The sequence below is a fragment of the Cetorhinus maximus genome, chromosome 2 (assembly GCF_964194155.1).
Source record: "Cetorhinus maximus chromosome 2, sCetMax3.hap1.1, whole genome shotgun sequence".
Classification (NCBI taxonomy): Eukaryota; Metazoa; Chordata; class Chondrichthyes; order Lamniformes; family Cetorhinidae; genus Cetorhinus; species Cetorhinus maximus.
In genome coordinates, this window is record NC_135880.1 from 79,328,211 (window position 1) to 79,344,156 (window position 15,946).

Here is a 15,946-nt window from a genome sequence, read left to right on the forward strand (position 1 = left end):
TAAAGGCTGTAATGTCAGGTGCTGATTGCCCCTGATGGAACCCAAACTGAGCATTAGCAAGCAAGCGTGTGAGCTGAGTAAGTGCCACTTGACAGCACTTTTGACGACACCTCCTATCAGTTTGCTGATGAGAGTAGACGGATGGAGCAGTACCTGGCTGGGTTGGATTTGTCCTGCTTTTTGTGGACGGGACATACCTGGGTAATTTTCCACATTGCTCGGTGGATGCCAGTGTTGTCGCTGTACTGGAACAGCTTAGCTAGGGGTGCGGCTAGTTCTGGAGCACAAGTCTTCAGTACCAAGGCCGGGAGGTTGTCAGACCACATAGCCTTTACAATATCAGTGCACTCAGCTGTTTCTGGATATCACCTGGAGTGAGTCGAGTTGGCTGCATACTGACATCTGTGGAACTGGGGACCTCAGGTGGAGGTGAGGGATATGGTGGACCTCAGGATGGATCGTCTACTTGGAACTTCTAGCTGAAGATAACTGCAAATGTTTCAGCCTTGTCTTTTGCACTGTGTGCTGGATTCCATCATCATTGAGAATAGGGGTGTTTGTGGACCCTCCTTCTCCGATTAGTTGTTTAATTGCGCACCACCATTCATGACTGGATGTGGTAGGACTGCAAAATTTTGATCTGATCCTTTTCTTTTGTGATCGCGTAGTTCTGTCGATAGCCTCCTGTTTCCGCTGTTTAGCATCCTATCTTTTTTATTATTCGTTCATGGGATGTGGGCATCGCTGGCTAGGCCAGCATTTATTGTCCATCCCGAATTTCCCTTGAGAAAGTGGTGATGAACTGCATCAGGTTGGCATCTTATTTTTTAGGTATGCCTGGTACTTCATTGGAATGCTCTCCTGCACTCCTCATTGAACCAATGTTGGTCCCCAAGCTTCATGGTAACGGTAGAGTGAGGGGTATGGTGGACCATGAGGCTACAGATTGTGGCCGAATACAATTCTTCTGCTGTGGAAGCCCAGTTTTGAGCTGCTCCACCTGTTCTGAATCTAACCCTTTTAGCACAGTGTTAGTGCCAAGCAACACAATGGATAATATCCTCAGTGTGAAGTCGGGCCTTTGTCTCCACAAGAACTATGCCAGGTCCTGGAGAATCTGCAGCAAAGGCTCTCATTAGAGAGGTTCTAAAGGGACATTCTATGCTTCATCTCTGGATGCTCAAACGGCTGCCATTGAGTCTTTTTTTTTATCTCATTGGCACCAGTACATCTGTTTTCTTGCAGATCAGTGGTTAATACAAAGATAATGTCCAGTATTAGTAGCTTGCTGGTGATACCCTGCAAAGTGGCAGAACACAGGGATCCTCAAGCTAGTCACCTACAATGCTTGCACATGGCTGAAAAGATGAAAGATCCAGACTGTCCATGCAACAACGCACCAAGCTGCAGTCTGTGTCAGGTCTACCCCAGGTCCCATCTCTCATGAGATGAGGGACACCTCCAGCTCAAGAGCCTCCAACTGTAAAACAGCATTGAGTTACCTCAGCCCATTGTTGTAATTTTGTGAGAGGTTTACTTTTATATATTCTTTATTAATGATTTACTACCCACCTTGCCAGCCCTCACCCCAATGAAAAACTCAAGTCAAATTTTTACCCTCTCTTGTAAAATATATCTATGTTAACAATTTTCAGTGCTTCACTGTGGAGGATAAGCAGAGTCTTCCCTTCTTGTCCTACACACACCCCCTAGTGATTTTGCTTTGCCTTCTATTCCACCCTTTTTTTCATGGCTTTTACACATTTTTACATTTCATATGTAACAGTGGAGAGATTTCTGACCCAGCTTCTGGTTAATATTTGATGGTGCTTTATAAATAGAAACATGAGAAGCAGATGACATATGGCCACATACCATTCAGGCTCCATACATTCCTAGACAGATTGTCTAATCTGAGCAGGCTCAAAACAACCCACCAGCATCAGACAGGTTCAGTCATTTAGCAAGCTGGACAGGGAGGTGGTTTCCTTGAGTCTTTGCATGTTAACGGCAACTGAATCAATATTCTGACTGATAAATCTGGCAAAATCATAAATTCATTCTTTCAAATGTATTTGTAAATCTTGAATAAATTGGTACAAATATTCTTAATTGTATTTAGAGTATTGTTACAGCATTCTGACAAAACACAAGGTACTCAAAAAGAAGCTATACACACTTCAGTTTACACAATGAGCATTTTTGATTGTTGACTTTGCAGTTTCTTTTACTCTGCCCCTGGCAATGATGTAACGTGGGATTCTCAAACACAATACAGGCAAAAACAAGACAACACATACCAGCTAGGTTCATGTTTTTACTTTGAAAACTTTAAATAAACCAATTTCACTTCTACATATCTTACAATATAATGCACACATCTCAACTGTATTATTTCCTTTCAAAAGGTGCGTTTCCATTCAAGTTTTAAACAATCTAATTTGTACTAAAAACAAAGTGAAGCAGAGGTGAAGAAGGATGAAAGGAAGATTTTTGAGAGCAATACCACTTTCTATTGTCTAATCAGTGGCTTGTATTGCACAATACTCTACCAAGAACCTTTCACATATGGAACCATATACAAGGTTCTTCAAGCAATGCATGCCATAAAGTGCTATGAACAGGGGAAGCAAATGGTTTTTTTTTTACTGTTTTAAAATCTATGGAAAAATGCCTCCTAGCAATCAGGAATTGAGAAAGAAACTAGATTTTGTAGATTCTTTCACCGTAATTAATTCATCCAAATGTACCGCCCCTCCTCCCATTAGCCCAAAGGCAGGATACATTGCTCCAGAACATTCCACCTTTCTTTCATACAAACACTGCATAATATCTGCATTGTAAAAATTCACTTTCCCTTTGTCATAGTCCAGGCAAACACCGATCCGATTGGGCGCAGGCAGGGAGCGTTTACAAGACTCTGTGGATGAACTAGAAGGACTTTTTGGAATGAAAAGCTTCCTCATCCCTACGGTAACAAAGGTGAAAGGTTGAGAGTGTTCCAAAGCTATATCTTCACTACCACTGTCGTGGCCACTGTCTTGATCATACCTGTGAAAAACAAGCACTTATGTTAGAGAAGAGGAGACACAAAAAACAAATGTAAATCCATTACTGAAAATTACAGCTTTATTTTATAACAAAACTAGCTAGATTTCAGTTGGTGAAAAAGAGGTAGGCTGGAGACAAAATAGCTCCAGCAAACCCAAGACTCGTTTATAGATTATGCCACTTTCATTTTTCAGCCGTTACTCCAGGCAGGCTTTTACGGGATTAATTTGATGGCTTTGTATATATTTACTTAACTATAGTGCTTTCTTTTATCAATAATGTATTCATGTTTGCACCATGCTAAAAGAATCAAAGAGAATGACAGAACTGCAGTTTCAAGCTAACATTCATCTCTACTACTTGTTATGCTACACCCAGAAGTATCTTATGTCTATTCTGTTCTCACTGTCCATTTTGTTTTTCTTTAAACCACAGATATTTTTATTACAGGAGTTATATTTAGAATGTTGTCAGTAGAAATATTTGCCTATACTGATCGCAAACAAAAGGCAACAGGAATACAACAAAACTGCTGTGGAAAACGTTTAACTAAAACAAATCTGTAATTGAAGGAGTAAGTAATGATAAAACCAGGACTATCTATCCAGTTTATTGATTTGGAAGTGTTCCTGCTGTTGGGGCTATTAACAGTTGGTGGTAGAATACCTTACTCAACAGCAGGTACATCGTGTTCCCCTGGGGCTGTTAATACAGAAAGTACAGAGTCTCAATCAGGCTGAAAATAGGACAGGGCAGTGTAGAATGTGCCCCTCAAGCTGTTAATGGGACAAAAAAATGCAGTCATGCAGTTACCATGTCAAATTTTTCTTTTCAAAATATTTAGGTTGTCTTTTTTTGGCTGGTAACAGTATAGGAAATTGTAGAGTACCTTGCACAGATTGAAAATATAGGGAGGCACAGAGTATTTCCCACACTTTGCTAATATTATAGTGAGGAATTAGGAACAATTTACACTGACTGGTTCTTGCCTGAAAATTGAGCAGCCAACAGAGAAAATTCAGGTGGAACCCCAACCAGTCCTTGAACCGCCAGACTGTCTAGTGCAATTTTCAGGTGAGCCTGTAAATGGGGCCGTGTGATATCAATCTATTTCAGAAGGGAGAGGTGAAGCATTGAAGGGTCCAGCATGCAAGATTTAAAGTTATATTGATCTTAAAGCAGAACAAGCATGCAGCAGTTTGAAACCCTAGATCAAAAATATTCAGGGGAAAAGAGAGCTTTAAACTTCTCAGAGCGGCATAAGTATAGTTCTAACAGGGGTTGGGCATAGTGGGGAATGAAATAATGGGAGTGGGTGGCAAACGAATTGTCAATATAGCAGACATAACAATATGAAAGAAAGTGGTACAGATAGTGAGTGGTAAGTTCCTAACTTCTAGGACCCCTGTGGAATGGAGGACAAAGTTTAATAACCACAAGAGGTCAAAAAAAGTATGTGTCAAGCTGCTGTTAATACACATTTCATACATTTCAAGCAGACCTATATTTACCCTAATAGTGCATTCATAAACCTAACATAAAAGATACCTCCTTACAGTTGCTATCCGATTTAGACCTTAACACTTCTAGACCAAGCTTTTGGTTGTTTCTTTATTTATCCAACTCTATATTTAATGGAAAACAAAAACAGAATTACCTGGAAAAACTCAGCAGGTCTGGCAGCATCGGCGGAGAAGAAAAGAGTTGACGTTTTGAGTCCTCATGACCCTTCAACAGAACTGAGTAATATTAGGAGAGGGGTGAAATATAAGCTGGTTGAAGGTTGGGGGGCGGGGGGGAGAGAAGTGGGGGAGGGGGGGTGTGGTTGTAGGGACAAGCAAGCAGTGATAGGAGCAGATAATCAAAAGATGTCACAGACAAAAGGATCAAAGAGGTGTTGAAGGTGGTGATATTATCTAAACGAATGTGCTAATTAAGAATGGATGGCAGGACACTCAAGGTACAGCTCTAGTGGGGGTGGTTTGGAAAGACTAACAGGGCATAAAAGGTATAGATTTAAAAATAATGGAAATAGATGGGAAAAGAAAAATCTATATAAATTATTGGAAAAAACAAAAGGAAGGGGGAAGAAACGGAAAGGGGGTGGGGATGGAGGAGGGAGTTCAAGATCTAAAGTTGTTGAATTCAATATTCAGTCCGGAAGGCTGAAAAGTGCCTAGTTCGAAGATGAGGTGCTGTTCCTCCTGTTTGCGTTGGGCTTCACTGGAACAATGTAGCAAGCCAAGGACAGACATGTGGGCAAGAGAGCAGGGTGGAGTGTTAGAATGGCAAGCGACAGGGAGGTTTGGGTCTTTCTTGCGGACAGACTGCAGGTGTTCTGCAAAGCGGTCGCCCAGTTTACGTTTGGTCTCTCCAATGTAGAGGAGACCGCAATTATCATTAATTAATTAATTAGCACATTCATTTAGATAATATCACCACCTTCAACACCTCTTTGTTCTTTTGTCTGTGACATCTTTTGATTATCTGCTCCTATCACTGCTTGCTTGTCCCTACAACCACACCACCACCCCCACACTTCTCTCCCCCCTCCGCCCCCCCACCCCCCAACCTTAAACCAGCTTATATTTCACCCCTCTCCTAATATTACTCAGTTCTGTTGAAGGGTCATGAGGACTCAAAACGTCAACTCTTTTCTTCTCCGCCGATGCTGCCAGACCTGCTGAGTTTTTCCAGATAATTCTGTTTTTGTTTTGGATTTCCAGCATCCGCAGTTTTTTATTTTTATCTCTATATTTAATGGATCACATTCTAGCCTTGCATTAGTAGAGGCTAATTCACAAGCTATGCTGTATTTCATGTTTCTGCTTAATGTGAGCAGCAATTCTAAACAACAACAGCCATTTAATTAAGTACATTAGTGTGGGTGATGTTAATTGACACATTCATTTTAGCACTGTTCTGGACCGTAAGCTATTAACATTTTGTAGTACTTTTGGGGAATAGCTTGATTCAAATGGGAAGTACTTTCATGCACCAGACCACTTGTGTACAATGTTAATCAGAAAAACTTATTAAAACTAAATTAATAATCTTTCCTGCATTGTTGCACTGGAATTTATCCAAAATCAAATGGTGGATAAAGATTAGGGGCCCTGTAGCTTGTCCAGTTTATTGGTTTGCAACCCATAAAATGCTTTCTCATTCTAGAAAGAAGAACGAATGTCAATATCATTACACAATTAACTAGGAGCAGTTTTGAACAGTCCAGCAACCATTTGTGCTGATTGGAAATGGTTTCATTTCTTTTCTTTATGTAATATTTCAGAAAAAGTTGTTGAATATTATGAAGTTCGATAAAAGGTGTAGAATCTACTTGACCTTGACGGTCCGGCAGTGAAGTCCTTGCCAGAAAACGTTTGCAAACAACTTTTACAATTTGCAAATGGATGTTCTAATGCTGCATTGCAGATATGCTGAATAGGTGACAAGGTACAAACCTGGGACTGTTGATATCTCGTGGACTGTGAAACCACTCCTGCAGCTTTGCGGCAGACACCACACCTACTTTGACCAGGTATGAGGAGGGCTCCACTCGGAAGGCCCAGTAGTATTTCCCTTTTGTTATTCCAGTGTCCCCTGTGATGAAGTCCAGAGACATATAACTTCCAACCACAATCCGCTCTGCACCTAGCAACAGGGGAAGGCCAGCCACACTCTCCACAGAGTCTCTCTGTTTGCTTAAGATCAGGTGATCACTGTTGTAGCCGCAGTTCTCATCAAACAAAAACCTTAAAACTATATTAAAAGAAGAGAAATGTTACAGTCATAAGTTCACTTTTTTATCACTAAACAGAATAAAGCTAACAGTTTTGGCTTGTTTTCTGGCCCTCTGCAACAAGGTATCATCAGAATATTTATCATTAACTCTGCCTAGAGCATGTCAATACTGGACTTTTGATAACAAGAAGCAATGGTGCTTCTCTAATGTGACTGTTTTAGGATGCTTCAGTGTGGGGGATTGGTTAGCTCAGTTAGCTATAATGTGATGCACACTGATGCTAGTGCTGTGGGTTCAATCCCTGTGCCAGCTTGTGGTAGTTCATAGAGACTTGCCATGCACAATGATGCTAGTGGTGTGGGTTCAATCCCTCTACCAGCTTGCAGTAGTTCATAGAGACTTGCCTCCTTACCTTGCCCCATGCTTGTAGAGTGGTGCCCCTCAAACTATGTATAACCAATTATCTCTTTCTAAGGAAGAGAGATGCCTAAGGTCCTTTGTGGATTATAGCTAATTTTTTTTATTCATTCGCGGGATATGGGCATCACTGGCTAGGCTAGCATTTATTATCCATCCCTAATTGCACTTGCCAGAGGACATTTAAGAGTGAACCATGTAGGTCTCATGTAGGCCAGACCAGGTGAGGACAGCAAATTTCCTTCCCTAAAGGGCATTAGAGAACCAGATGGATTTTTACGACAATCTACAATGGTTTCATGGTCATCATTTCACCTCTAATTCCAGACTTTTTTTGATTATTGAATTTAAATTTCACCATCTGCTATGGTGAGAGTTGAACCCAGGTCCCCAGAGCATTACTCTGAGTCTCTGGAATACCACTATGCCACCGCCTCCCTGTTACTTAGTTACTGCAAAAACAACCTAGTTCCATTCATTGTAATGAACAGTTTAATATCTATATCACTGTGTCTCATTAGTGAACTTCTCAAATGCATTAATCTCCAGGATTCTGTTTGTTGTGATACCCTGGGAACATAGGAGTAGGTCATTTGGCCCTTCGAGCCTGCTCCATTATTCAATAAGACCATGGCTGATCTGGTTGTGGTCTCAGCTCCACATTCCTGTCTGCCCCCCATAACCCTTGACTCCCTCGTCTAACAAAAACCCATCCAACTCAGCCTTGGATAATTTTAAAGACCAAGCCTCCACTACCTTCTAGAGAACAGAATCACATACTCTAATGATCCTCTGAGAGAAAAAAATTCTCCTCATCACAGTCTTAAAAGGGAGACCTCTTATTCTTGAACTATGTCCCCAAGTTCTAGTTTCCACCACAAGAGGAAATATTCTCCGTTATCCACCCTATCCAGACCCCTCAGAGTCTTATATGTTTCAGTAAGATCACCTCTCATTCTCCTAAACTCCAATGAGTATAGGCCCAACCTGTTCAACTTTTCTTCATAAGATAAGCCCTTCATCACACGAATGAGTTGAGTGAACCTTCTCTGAACTGCTTCTCAAGGACAAAGCAGCCCGCTTGATTGGCACTACACCCACAAACATTCACTCCCTCCACCACTGATGAACAGTAGCAGCAGTGTGTACCATCTACAAGATGCACTGCAGGAATTCACCAAGGCTCCTTTGACAGCACCTTCCAAACCCACGACCATATTGTGAGCAATTTTGGGCCCCATATCTCAGGAAGGATGTGCTGGCCCTGGAGAGGGTCCAGAGGAGGTTCACGAGAATGATCCCAAGAATGAAAGGCTTAACATATGAGGAACGTTTGAGGACTCTGGGTCTATACTCGATGGAGTTTAGAAAGATGAGGGGGGATCTGATTGAAACTTACAGAATACTGAAAGGCCTGGGTAGCGTGGACGTGGGAAAGATGCTTCCATTAGTAGGAGAGACTAGGACCCAAGGGCACAGCCTTAGTAAAGGGAAGACCTTTTAGAACAGAGATGAGGAGAAACTTATTTAGCCAGAGAGTGGTGAATCTATGGAATTCATTGCCACAGAAGGCTGTGGAGGCCAGGTCATTGAGTGTATTTAAGACCGAGATAGATAGGTTCTTGATTGGTAAGGGGATCAAAGGATACGGGGAGAAAGTGGAAGAATGGGGTTGAGAAACTTATCAGCCACGATTGAATGGCAGAGCAGACTCGATAGGCCGAATGGCCTAATTTCTACTCCTATGTCTTATGGTCTTATGGACCACTACCATCTAGAAGGACAAGGGCAGCAGATAGATGGGAACACCACAACCTGAAAGTTCCCCTCCAAGCCACTCACCATGCTGACTTGGAAATACATCGCCGTTCCTTCACTGTAGCTGGGTCAAAATCCTGGAATTCCCTTCCTAACAGCACTGTGGGTGCACCTACACCACATGGACTGCAGTGGTTCAAGAAGGCAGCCCACCACCACCTTCTCAAGGGCATCTAGGGATGGGCAATAAATGCTGGCCCAGCCAGCAAAGCCCACATCCCATGAATGAATTTTTAAAAAATAATTTTCAGGAAACCGAAATTAAACACAGTACTCCAGATGTGGTCTCACCAAGGCCCTGTACAGCTGCAGTAAAACTTCCCCACTTCAATATTCCATTCCCCTTGCAGTATACACCAACATTCCTGTTGCCTTTCTAATCACTTGCTGTACCTGCATACTAACTTTACGGGGATAATTTTCTCCCCGTCAGGCGGGCCGGTCGGGAGTGGGTGTGGGCGGGCGCAGAGCCAATTGCTGCCCACGGAGCTGCCTCAAGGAGATTAAGTTCAATTTGAAACATCAAAATAAAAAAAGTTCAAAATCATTTACACATGTGAGTGTCACATGAGCTGGGACATGTTTATCAAATGTTTAAAAAATATTTATTAATTTAATAAACCCTTCATGAAACCTCATCCCGCCCGTGGATGAGATTTCATGAAAAATGCGAAGGCCGCCTAGGCTCTTCACCTGCTCGCCAACCTTAAGGTTGGACAGGCAGCCCAGCCAATTAGGTTAATTAGTTTATTAATGGCCTTAACAGGCCTTTGACAGTTCGGCAGGCGTGCAGCCGCTCCGGCATTCGCCCGCCAACCGAAAGATCGGAATGATGCGCGGTTACGTCAGGACGCACGCCCGATATCACTGTGCGTCATTTTACACATTGGCATATGGGGCCTGCCCCCACACGCCGAACAGAAAATTCTGGCCCATGTGATTCATGTACCAGGACACCCAGGTCCCTTTATACCACCAAGTTCTGCAAATTTTCTGCATCTAAATACTATACTGCTTTTCCATTCTTGCTGCCACAATGGACAAGTTCACATTTACCCACATTATACTCAATCTGCCAAATTTTTTGCCAACTTACTTAACCTGTCTATATCCCTTTTTCAGGCTGTCCACTTGTTGGCAACTTACTTTCCTACCTATCTTTGTATCATCTGCAAATTTAGCTACCATACATTTGGTCCCTTCATCCAAGTCATTGATATAGATTGTAAATATTTGAGGAACTAGCACTGATCCTTGTGGCACTCCATTAGTTGCAGTTTGCCAATCTGAAAAAGACCCATTTATCTCTACTCTCTGCTTAGTTAACCAATCCTTTTTCCATGCTAATATGTTACCCCCTACACCATGTGCTCTTATCTTGTGTATTAACCTCTGACATGGCACTTTAACAAGTGCCTTTTGGAAATCCAATTGGGGCATAGATTAACATGTATGAATCTTTGACCTGAGCCGTTCTTAAATGAACTCCCAAGGGGCAAGGGAAGAAGGGAAAGATTATAGGTCAGGAAATGGTGAGATACTCCTGTTAAAAGTGCCTGTACTGCCCACTCTGTCTGGAAATTAAGATATTTAATTGTTAAAAGTGTAAATCAGGCTAGTTACGCCAAATAGGAATCTGAAATACTCTATCAAAGAATTTACACTGCATATAGTTTACAATCAAGGACTCGCAATGTTGGAACAAATGGATATCATATTTAAATTGCTCTGATGCAGTCCTCTAACAGGGAAGACAATGGCACAGTGGTAATGTCACTGGACTAGTAATCTAGAAGTCCAAGCTAATGCTGAGGAGACATGAGTTCAAATCTCATTTAATCAATTAAAAAAGAAGTCTGGAATTGAAAGCTAGTGAAAATATCACCAACTGTTGTTTTAAAAAAAAGACATCTGAGGTAACTAATGCCTTTTAGGAAGGAAATCTACTATTTTTATCTGGTCTGGCCTACATGTGACTCCAGACCAACAACAACGTGGTTGACACTTAACGGCCCTCTGAAATGGCCTAACAAGCCATTCTATTGTACTAAACCGCTACAGAAAGTCAAAAAGGAATAAAGCTGGATGGACTACCTGTCAAAAGACAATAGCACACCCAGCCTTGCTAATCTTGCAAAGTCCTCCTTACTATCATCTGGGGGCTTGTGCCAAAATTGGGAGCTTGACATAGTCATACTCACAGAATCATACTTTACAGACAATGACTCAGACACCACCATCATCATCCCTGGGTGTGTCCTAAACCACTGGACAGATCCAGCAGAGACAGTGACACACTGGTATATAGGCATGAGGGAGTTGCCCTAGGAGTCCTCAACATTGACTCTGGACCGCATGATGTCTCATCAGGTCAAACATGGGCAAGGAAACCTCCTGCCGATAACCACATCTCGCTCCACCCCCGCCAGAAAAAAACCTACTAGACCTTGTCTTCACCAATCTAAATGTTGAAGATACATCTGTCCAAGACACCATCAGTAGGAGTGGCCACCGCTTAGTCCTTTTGGAGACGAAGTCCTGTCTTCACACTGAGGATAACCCCCCATCATGTTGTATGGCACTACCACCGTGCTAAATGCGATAGATTCAGAACAGATCTAGCAACTCAAAACTGGGTACCCAGGAGGGATTGTAGACCCTCAGCAGCAGCAGAATTGTATTCAACCACAAGTTGTAACATCATGAGCTGGTATATCTCTCACTCTACCATTACCATCAAGCCAAGGGATCAACCCTGGTTCAATGAAGAGTGCAGAAAGGCATGCAAGGAGCAGCCCCAAGCATGCCTAAAAATAAAGTTTCACCATTGGTGAAGCTACAACACAGTGTGATGACCCATGTGCTGGAAAAAACATTATTTTCTTTTAGTACAATGTCACTTTGAAGAACAAAGTGTGCTGGGGAGTATTTTGAAAATGGATGAATCAATTTCATGATTATGACATCATTACATTCAGAAATTGGGAAGGGCATCTAAGAAGTATAGGGTAAATGGAAAGCTATTTGCAGTAGCGTTTTTTTTTCAACTGTCTTTGTGACAGACAGTTCAGAAGACTGGGAATTGGTGAAAAGAGAGAACAGACCAGGCTCTATCCAAATTAAACTGTATTCTATTTTGCAGTTTTAGAATAGATCCTGCTATTGAAACCAGGGCAACCAACTCTCAGGGGAAAAAAGTAAGGGACACTTTGGTTTGGGGGCTATATGAGCAGGCAGGGGTTGCTGACGAGCCCACAAGGGGGAGTTGCTAGCAAACCTGCAGGAGTGGGAATGGGGAGGCGAACCTGTGAGAGTGAGGGAGAGCAAACCTGTCTGATCGGGCAGCCGGGAACAGTGCAAAAGCGTACTGCGCATGCACAAATTTAAAGCTCAGATGTATGGGAAAAACAGCATCCCAGCAATATACAAGCTACGACACAGGACAACCATCTCAATTATGGGATAAACATGTCAAATTTGGGATGGTTACTCACCCTGATTGAAACAGGCCTCTAAAAATAGAACAGAGACTGAGTTTACTGTGTGTGTCATATGGTTGGAAAGGACAGAACATTATGACTTGCTGTTGAGCCAAAGCCAATCAAACTGTTTGAAGGGATCAGAGAAGGAAGCCCCTGGAGATTCTGTGCCATCAGGGTTGTCGTGACCTGAGTGGGTGAGTGTTTGTAGTTGTGCTTCTTGTTGGCTGTAACTGTCTGGGGACTTTGGATGGAATATGCCTGCTGGTGAATGTAGCTCCAGGGCTGAAACAATTGGAAAGACTGTCAGATTATACATTGTGCCAAATTTTTGTGAGAAGTAATGTGAATGTTTGAAACTATTTGAGGCGTATCTTTGTTGTACTGATTATTTAAAGCGAAATTGACCTTTTTTCTTGAAATATCCTTCACCTGTTAACTAATATTTGACTTAGGTTGATTTTAGTTGGTTGTTACAGTTTTAAAAAGTGAAATCTTGTCCAGTGGTTTTCTTTCCATTAGTGTCATCGGGATTCCATTATTAACATTCTCTATGAGGATTGTAACAACAGGACTAGTTGCAAAGAAAACAACAAAAACAGCACGCAATAGACAAAGCTAAGTGGTCCCATAACCAATGGGTCAGATCTAAGCTCTGCAGCCCTGTCACCTCATATCGTAAATGGTAGTGGACAATTAAACAAACAACATGAGGAAGAGGCTCCACAAAATCCCCATCCTTAATGATGGGGGAGCCCAGCACTTCAGTGCAAAAGACAAGGTTGAAGCATTTGCAACCATCTTCAGCCAGGAGTGCCAAGTGGGTGAGCCATCCTCTTAAGGTCCCCAGCATCACAGATGCCAATCTTCAGCAAATTCCATTCATTCCACTTGAAATCACGAAATGGCTGAAGGCACTGGATACTGCAAAGGCAATGGGCCCTGACAACAACCTAGTAGTGGTACAGAAGACTTGTGCTCCAGAACTAATGGTGCCCCTAGCCAAGCTGTTCCAGTACAGCTACAACACTGGCATCTACCCAGTAATGTGGAAAATTGCCCAGGTATGTCGTGTCCACAAAATACAGGCCAAATCCAATCCAACAGTGCTATCAAGCAGCACTTACACAGCAATAACCTACTCACTGATGCTCAGTTTGGATTCTGCCAGGGCCACTCAGCTCCTGACCTCATTATAGCCTTGGTCCAAACGTGGACAAAAGGGCTGAACTTAAGAGGTGAGGTGGAAGTGATTTCCTTTGACATCAAGGCATCATTTGATCTAGTGTGGCATCAAGGGGCCATAATAAAATTGAAGTCAATGGGAATCAGGGAGAAAACTCTCCACTGGTTAGTTATATTGCCTCTCCTCATTCTTCTGACCAAAATGTATCACTTCACACTTCTCCGCATTAAATTTCATCTGCCATGTGCCAGTCCATTCCATCAGCCTGGTTATGTCCTTTCAAATTCTATCATTATCCTCCTCATGGTTCACAATGTTTCCAAGTTTTGTGTCATTGTAAGTTTTGAAATTGTGCCTTGTACATGTAAGGCAATCATAAATGTATAAACAGAGACAGTGGTCCTAAGACTGATTCCTGGTGAACCCCACTGTATATCTCCTCTAGTCTAAAAAACAACTGTTCACCACTACTTTCTTTGGTGTCACTTGGGTGAAGTTGTATCCAGGAAGATATAATAATTGTCATAATATTATTGGAATTTACTGTAGAGTAAAAGTGGGGTCTGTGTCTATGGGTCTATGTCTGTGTGTGTTCGTGTTGACTTAATTGAATTAAAGGCAGCTGGTGTCAAAAAGATATAATAATGTCTATAATGTTATTGGAAATTATTTTAAAATAGAGTTTAGTGGTATCTGTGTCTATTTGTGTGTACGTGTGTGTGTGTGTCTTAATTGGGTTAAAGCCAGCTAGTCTAGAGGCTTTGATGAATAGAAGAGGAGTAGGTTTGAAATGGTAACCAGATAAACATGGGGGCAATTTGCATTTTTTCTTTAAACAAGCTAGTGTAGCTTGGATTTAAAGAGACTGTGAAATATTACACCTAAGCAGGTGAAGCTCAGAAACAGTGTGTTTGTTTATTTTCCCAAGGATTACTAATAAAGCGGGTACTATGAAAGGATCTTATTATTAAAAGAGGTAACGTTCAAAACACAGTGATACAATGAAAATTTGCATTCAAAGAGGAAAATATGTATAAAGGAAGAGAAGGCTGTTGTTAAAAAGGAGAGGAGTTCTAAGATCTAAAGCCTCCAGCCTGTAAGCCTCAAGCCGCTGTCTGCAAGGGCCCAGAGCTGAAAGAAACTCATTTTGAATGCGACTGTCCAGAGTGTGCTTTGCCAGGGGTCTGTTTAAATCTGTGTATTACTGTTGCCTTAACAGAGGTGTAACTAGGAATCAGATTAATTAGGGGATTTTTGTAGTTATTATAGTCGAGATTTTTTAGACATATGTATGTGCTTACAATCTTTCTTGTATTAATAAACGTTTAATTTAGTTTTATAAAACCTCTTGAGACCCGGCGGACTTATTACTACTAAATTCAAAGCCTGCATCTTGAAACATACAAATTGTAAAATGGGTTATGACAGTTGATTCATGTTTTCCTCTGGGATTTGAACAGTTCAGCGTTTACCATTGTCTGTGTCATAATAATTGGGGGCTCTTTGCGAGGTATATTTGAAATTCCTTAATTTTTTTGGAATTGGCGAATCTTTCTTTTTTATTCATTCATGGGATGTGTGCTTCGCTGGCTGGGCCAGCATTTATTGCCTATCAAAGTTGCCCTTGAGAAGGTGGTGGTGAGCTGCCTTCACGCACCGCCTAGTCCAAGTGGTGTAGGTACACCCACAGTGCTGTTAGGAAGGGAGTTCGAGGATATTAATCCAGCGACAGTGAAGGAATGGCGATATATTTCCAAGTCAGGATGGTGAGTGACTTGGAGGGAAATTTCCAGGTGGTGGTGTTTCCATCTATATGCTGTCCTTGTCCTTCTAGATGGTAGTGGTCATGGGCTTGGAAAGTGCTGTCGAAGGAGCCTTGGTGAATTCCTGCAGTGCTTCTTGTAGATGGTGCACACTGCTGTTACTGTGTGTCGGTGGTGGAGGGTGAATGTTTGTGGATGTGGTGCCAATCAAGCGGGTTGCTTGTCCTGGACGGTGTCAAGCTTCTTGAGTGTTGTGGGAGCTGCACTCATCCAGGCAAATGGGGAGTATTCCATCACACTCCTGACTTGTGCCTTGCAGATGGTGACAGGCTTTGGGGAGTCAGGAGGTGAGTTACTTGTCGCACGATTTCTAGCCTCTGGCCTACTCTTCTAGCCAGAGTATTTATATGGCTAGTCCAGTTCAGTTTCTGGTCAATGGTAGCCCCCAGGATGTTGACACTGGGGGAATCAGTGGTGGTAATGCCATTGA

The 15,946-nt window shown here is 42.1% G+C and overlaps 1 protein-coding gene across 3 annotated transcripts in view; it reads right to left on the reverse strand.

Annotated features, from left to right (window-relative positions):
- Positions 1-2,056: 2,056 nt before the first annotated feature.
- The window catches only part of trim36 (tripartite motif containing 36), a 165,534-nt gene continuing 151,644 nt past the window's right edge, over positions 2,057-15,946 (reverse strand). For all 3 annotated transcript variants that reach the window (XM_078566387.1, XM_078566379.1, XM_078566372.1), the window contains 2 exons: positions 6,513-6,810; positions 2,057-3,051 (listed from right to left, as the gene is read on the reverse strand). In XM_078566387.1, the coding sequence (XP_078422513.1) occupies positions 2,685-3,051; positions 6,513-6,810 (665 nt within the window). In that variant the 3' untranslated portion in view covers positions 2,057-2,684. The remainder of the gene's footprint in view (positions 3,052-6,512; positions 6,811-15,946) is intronic.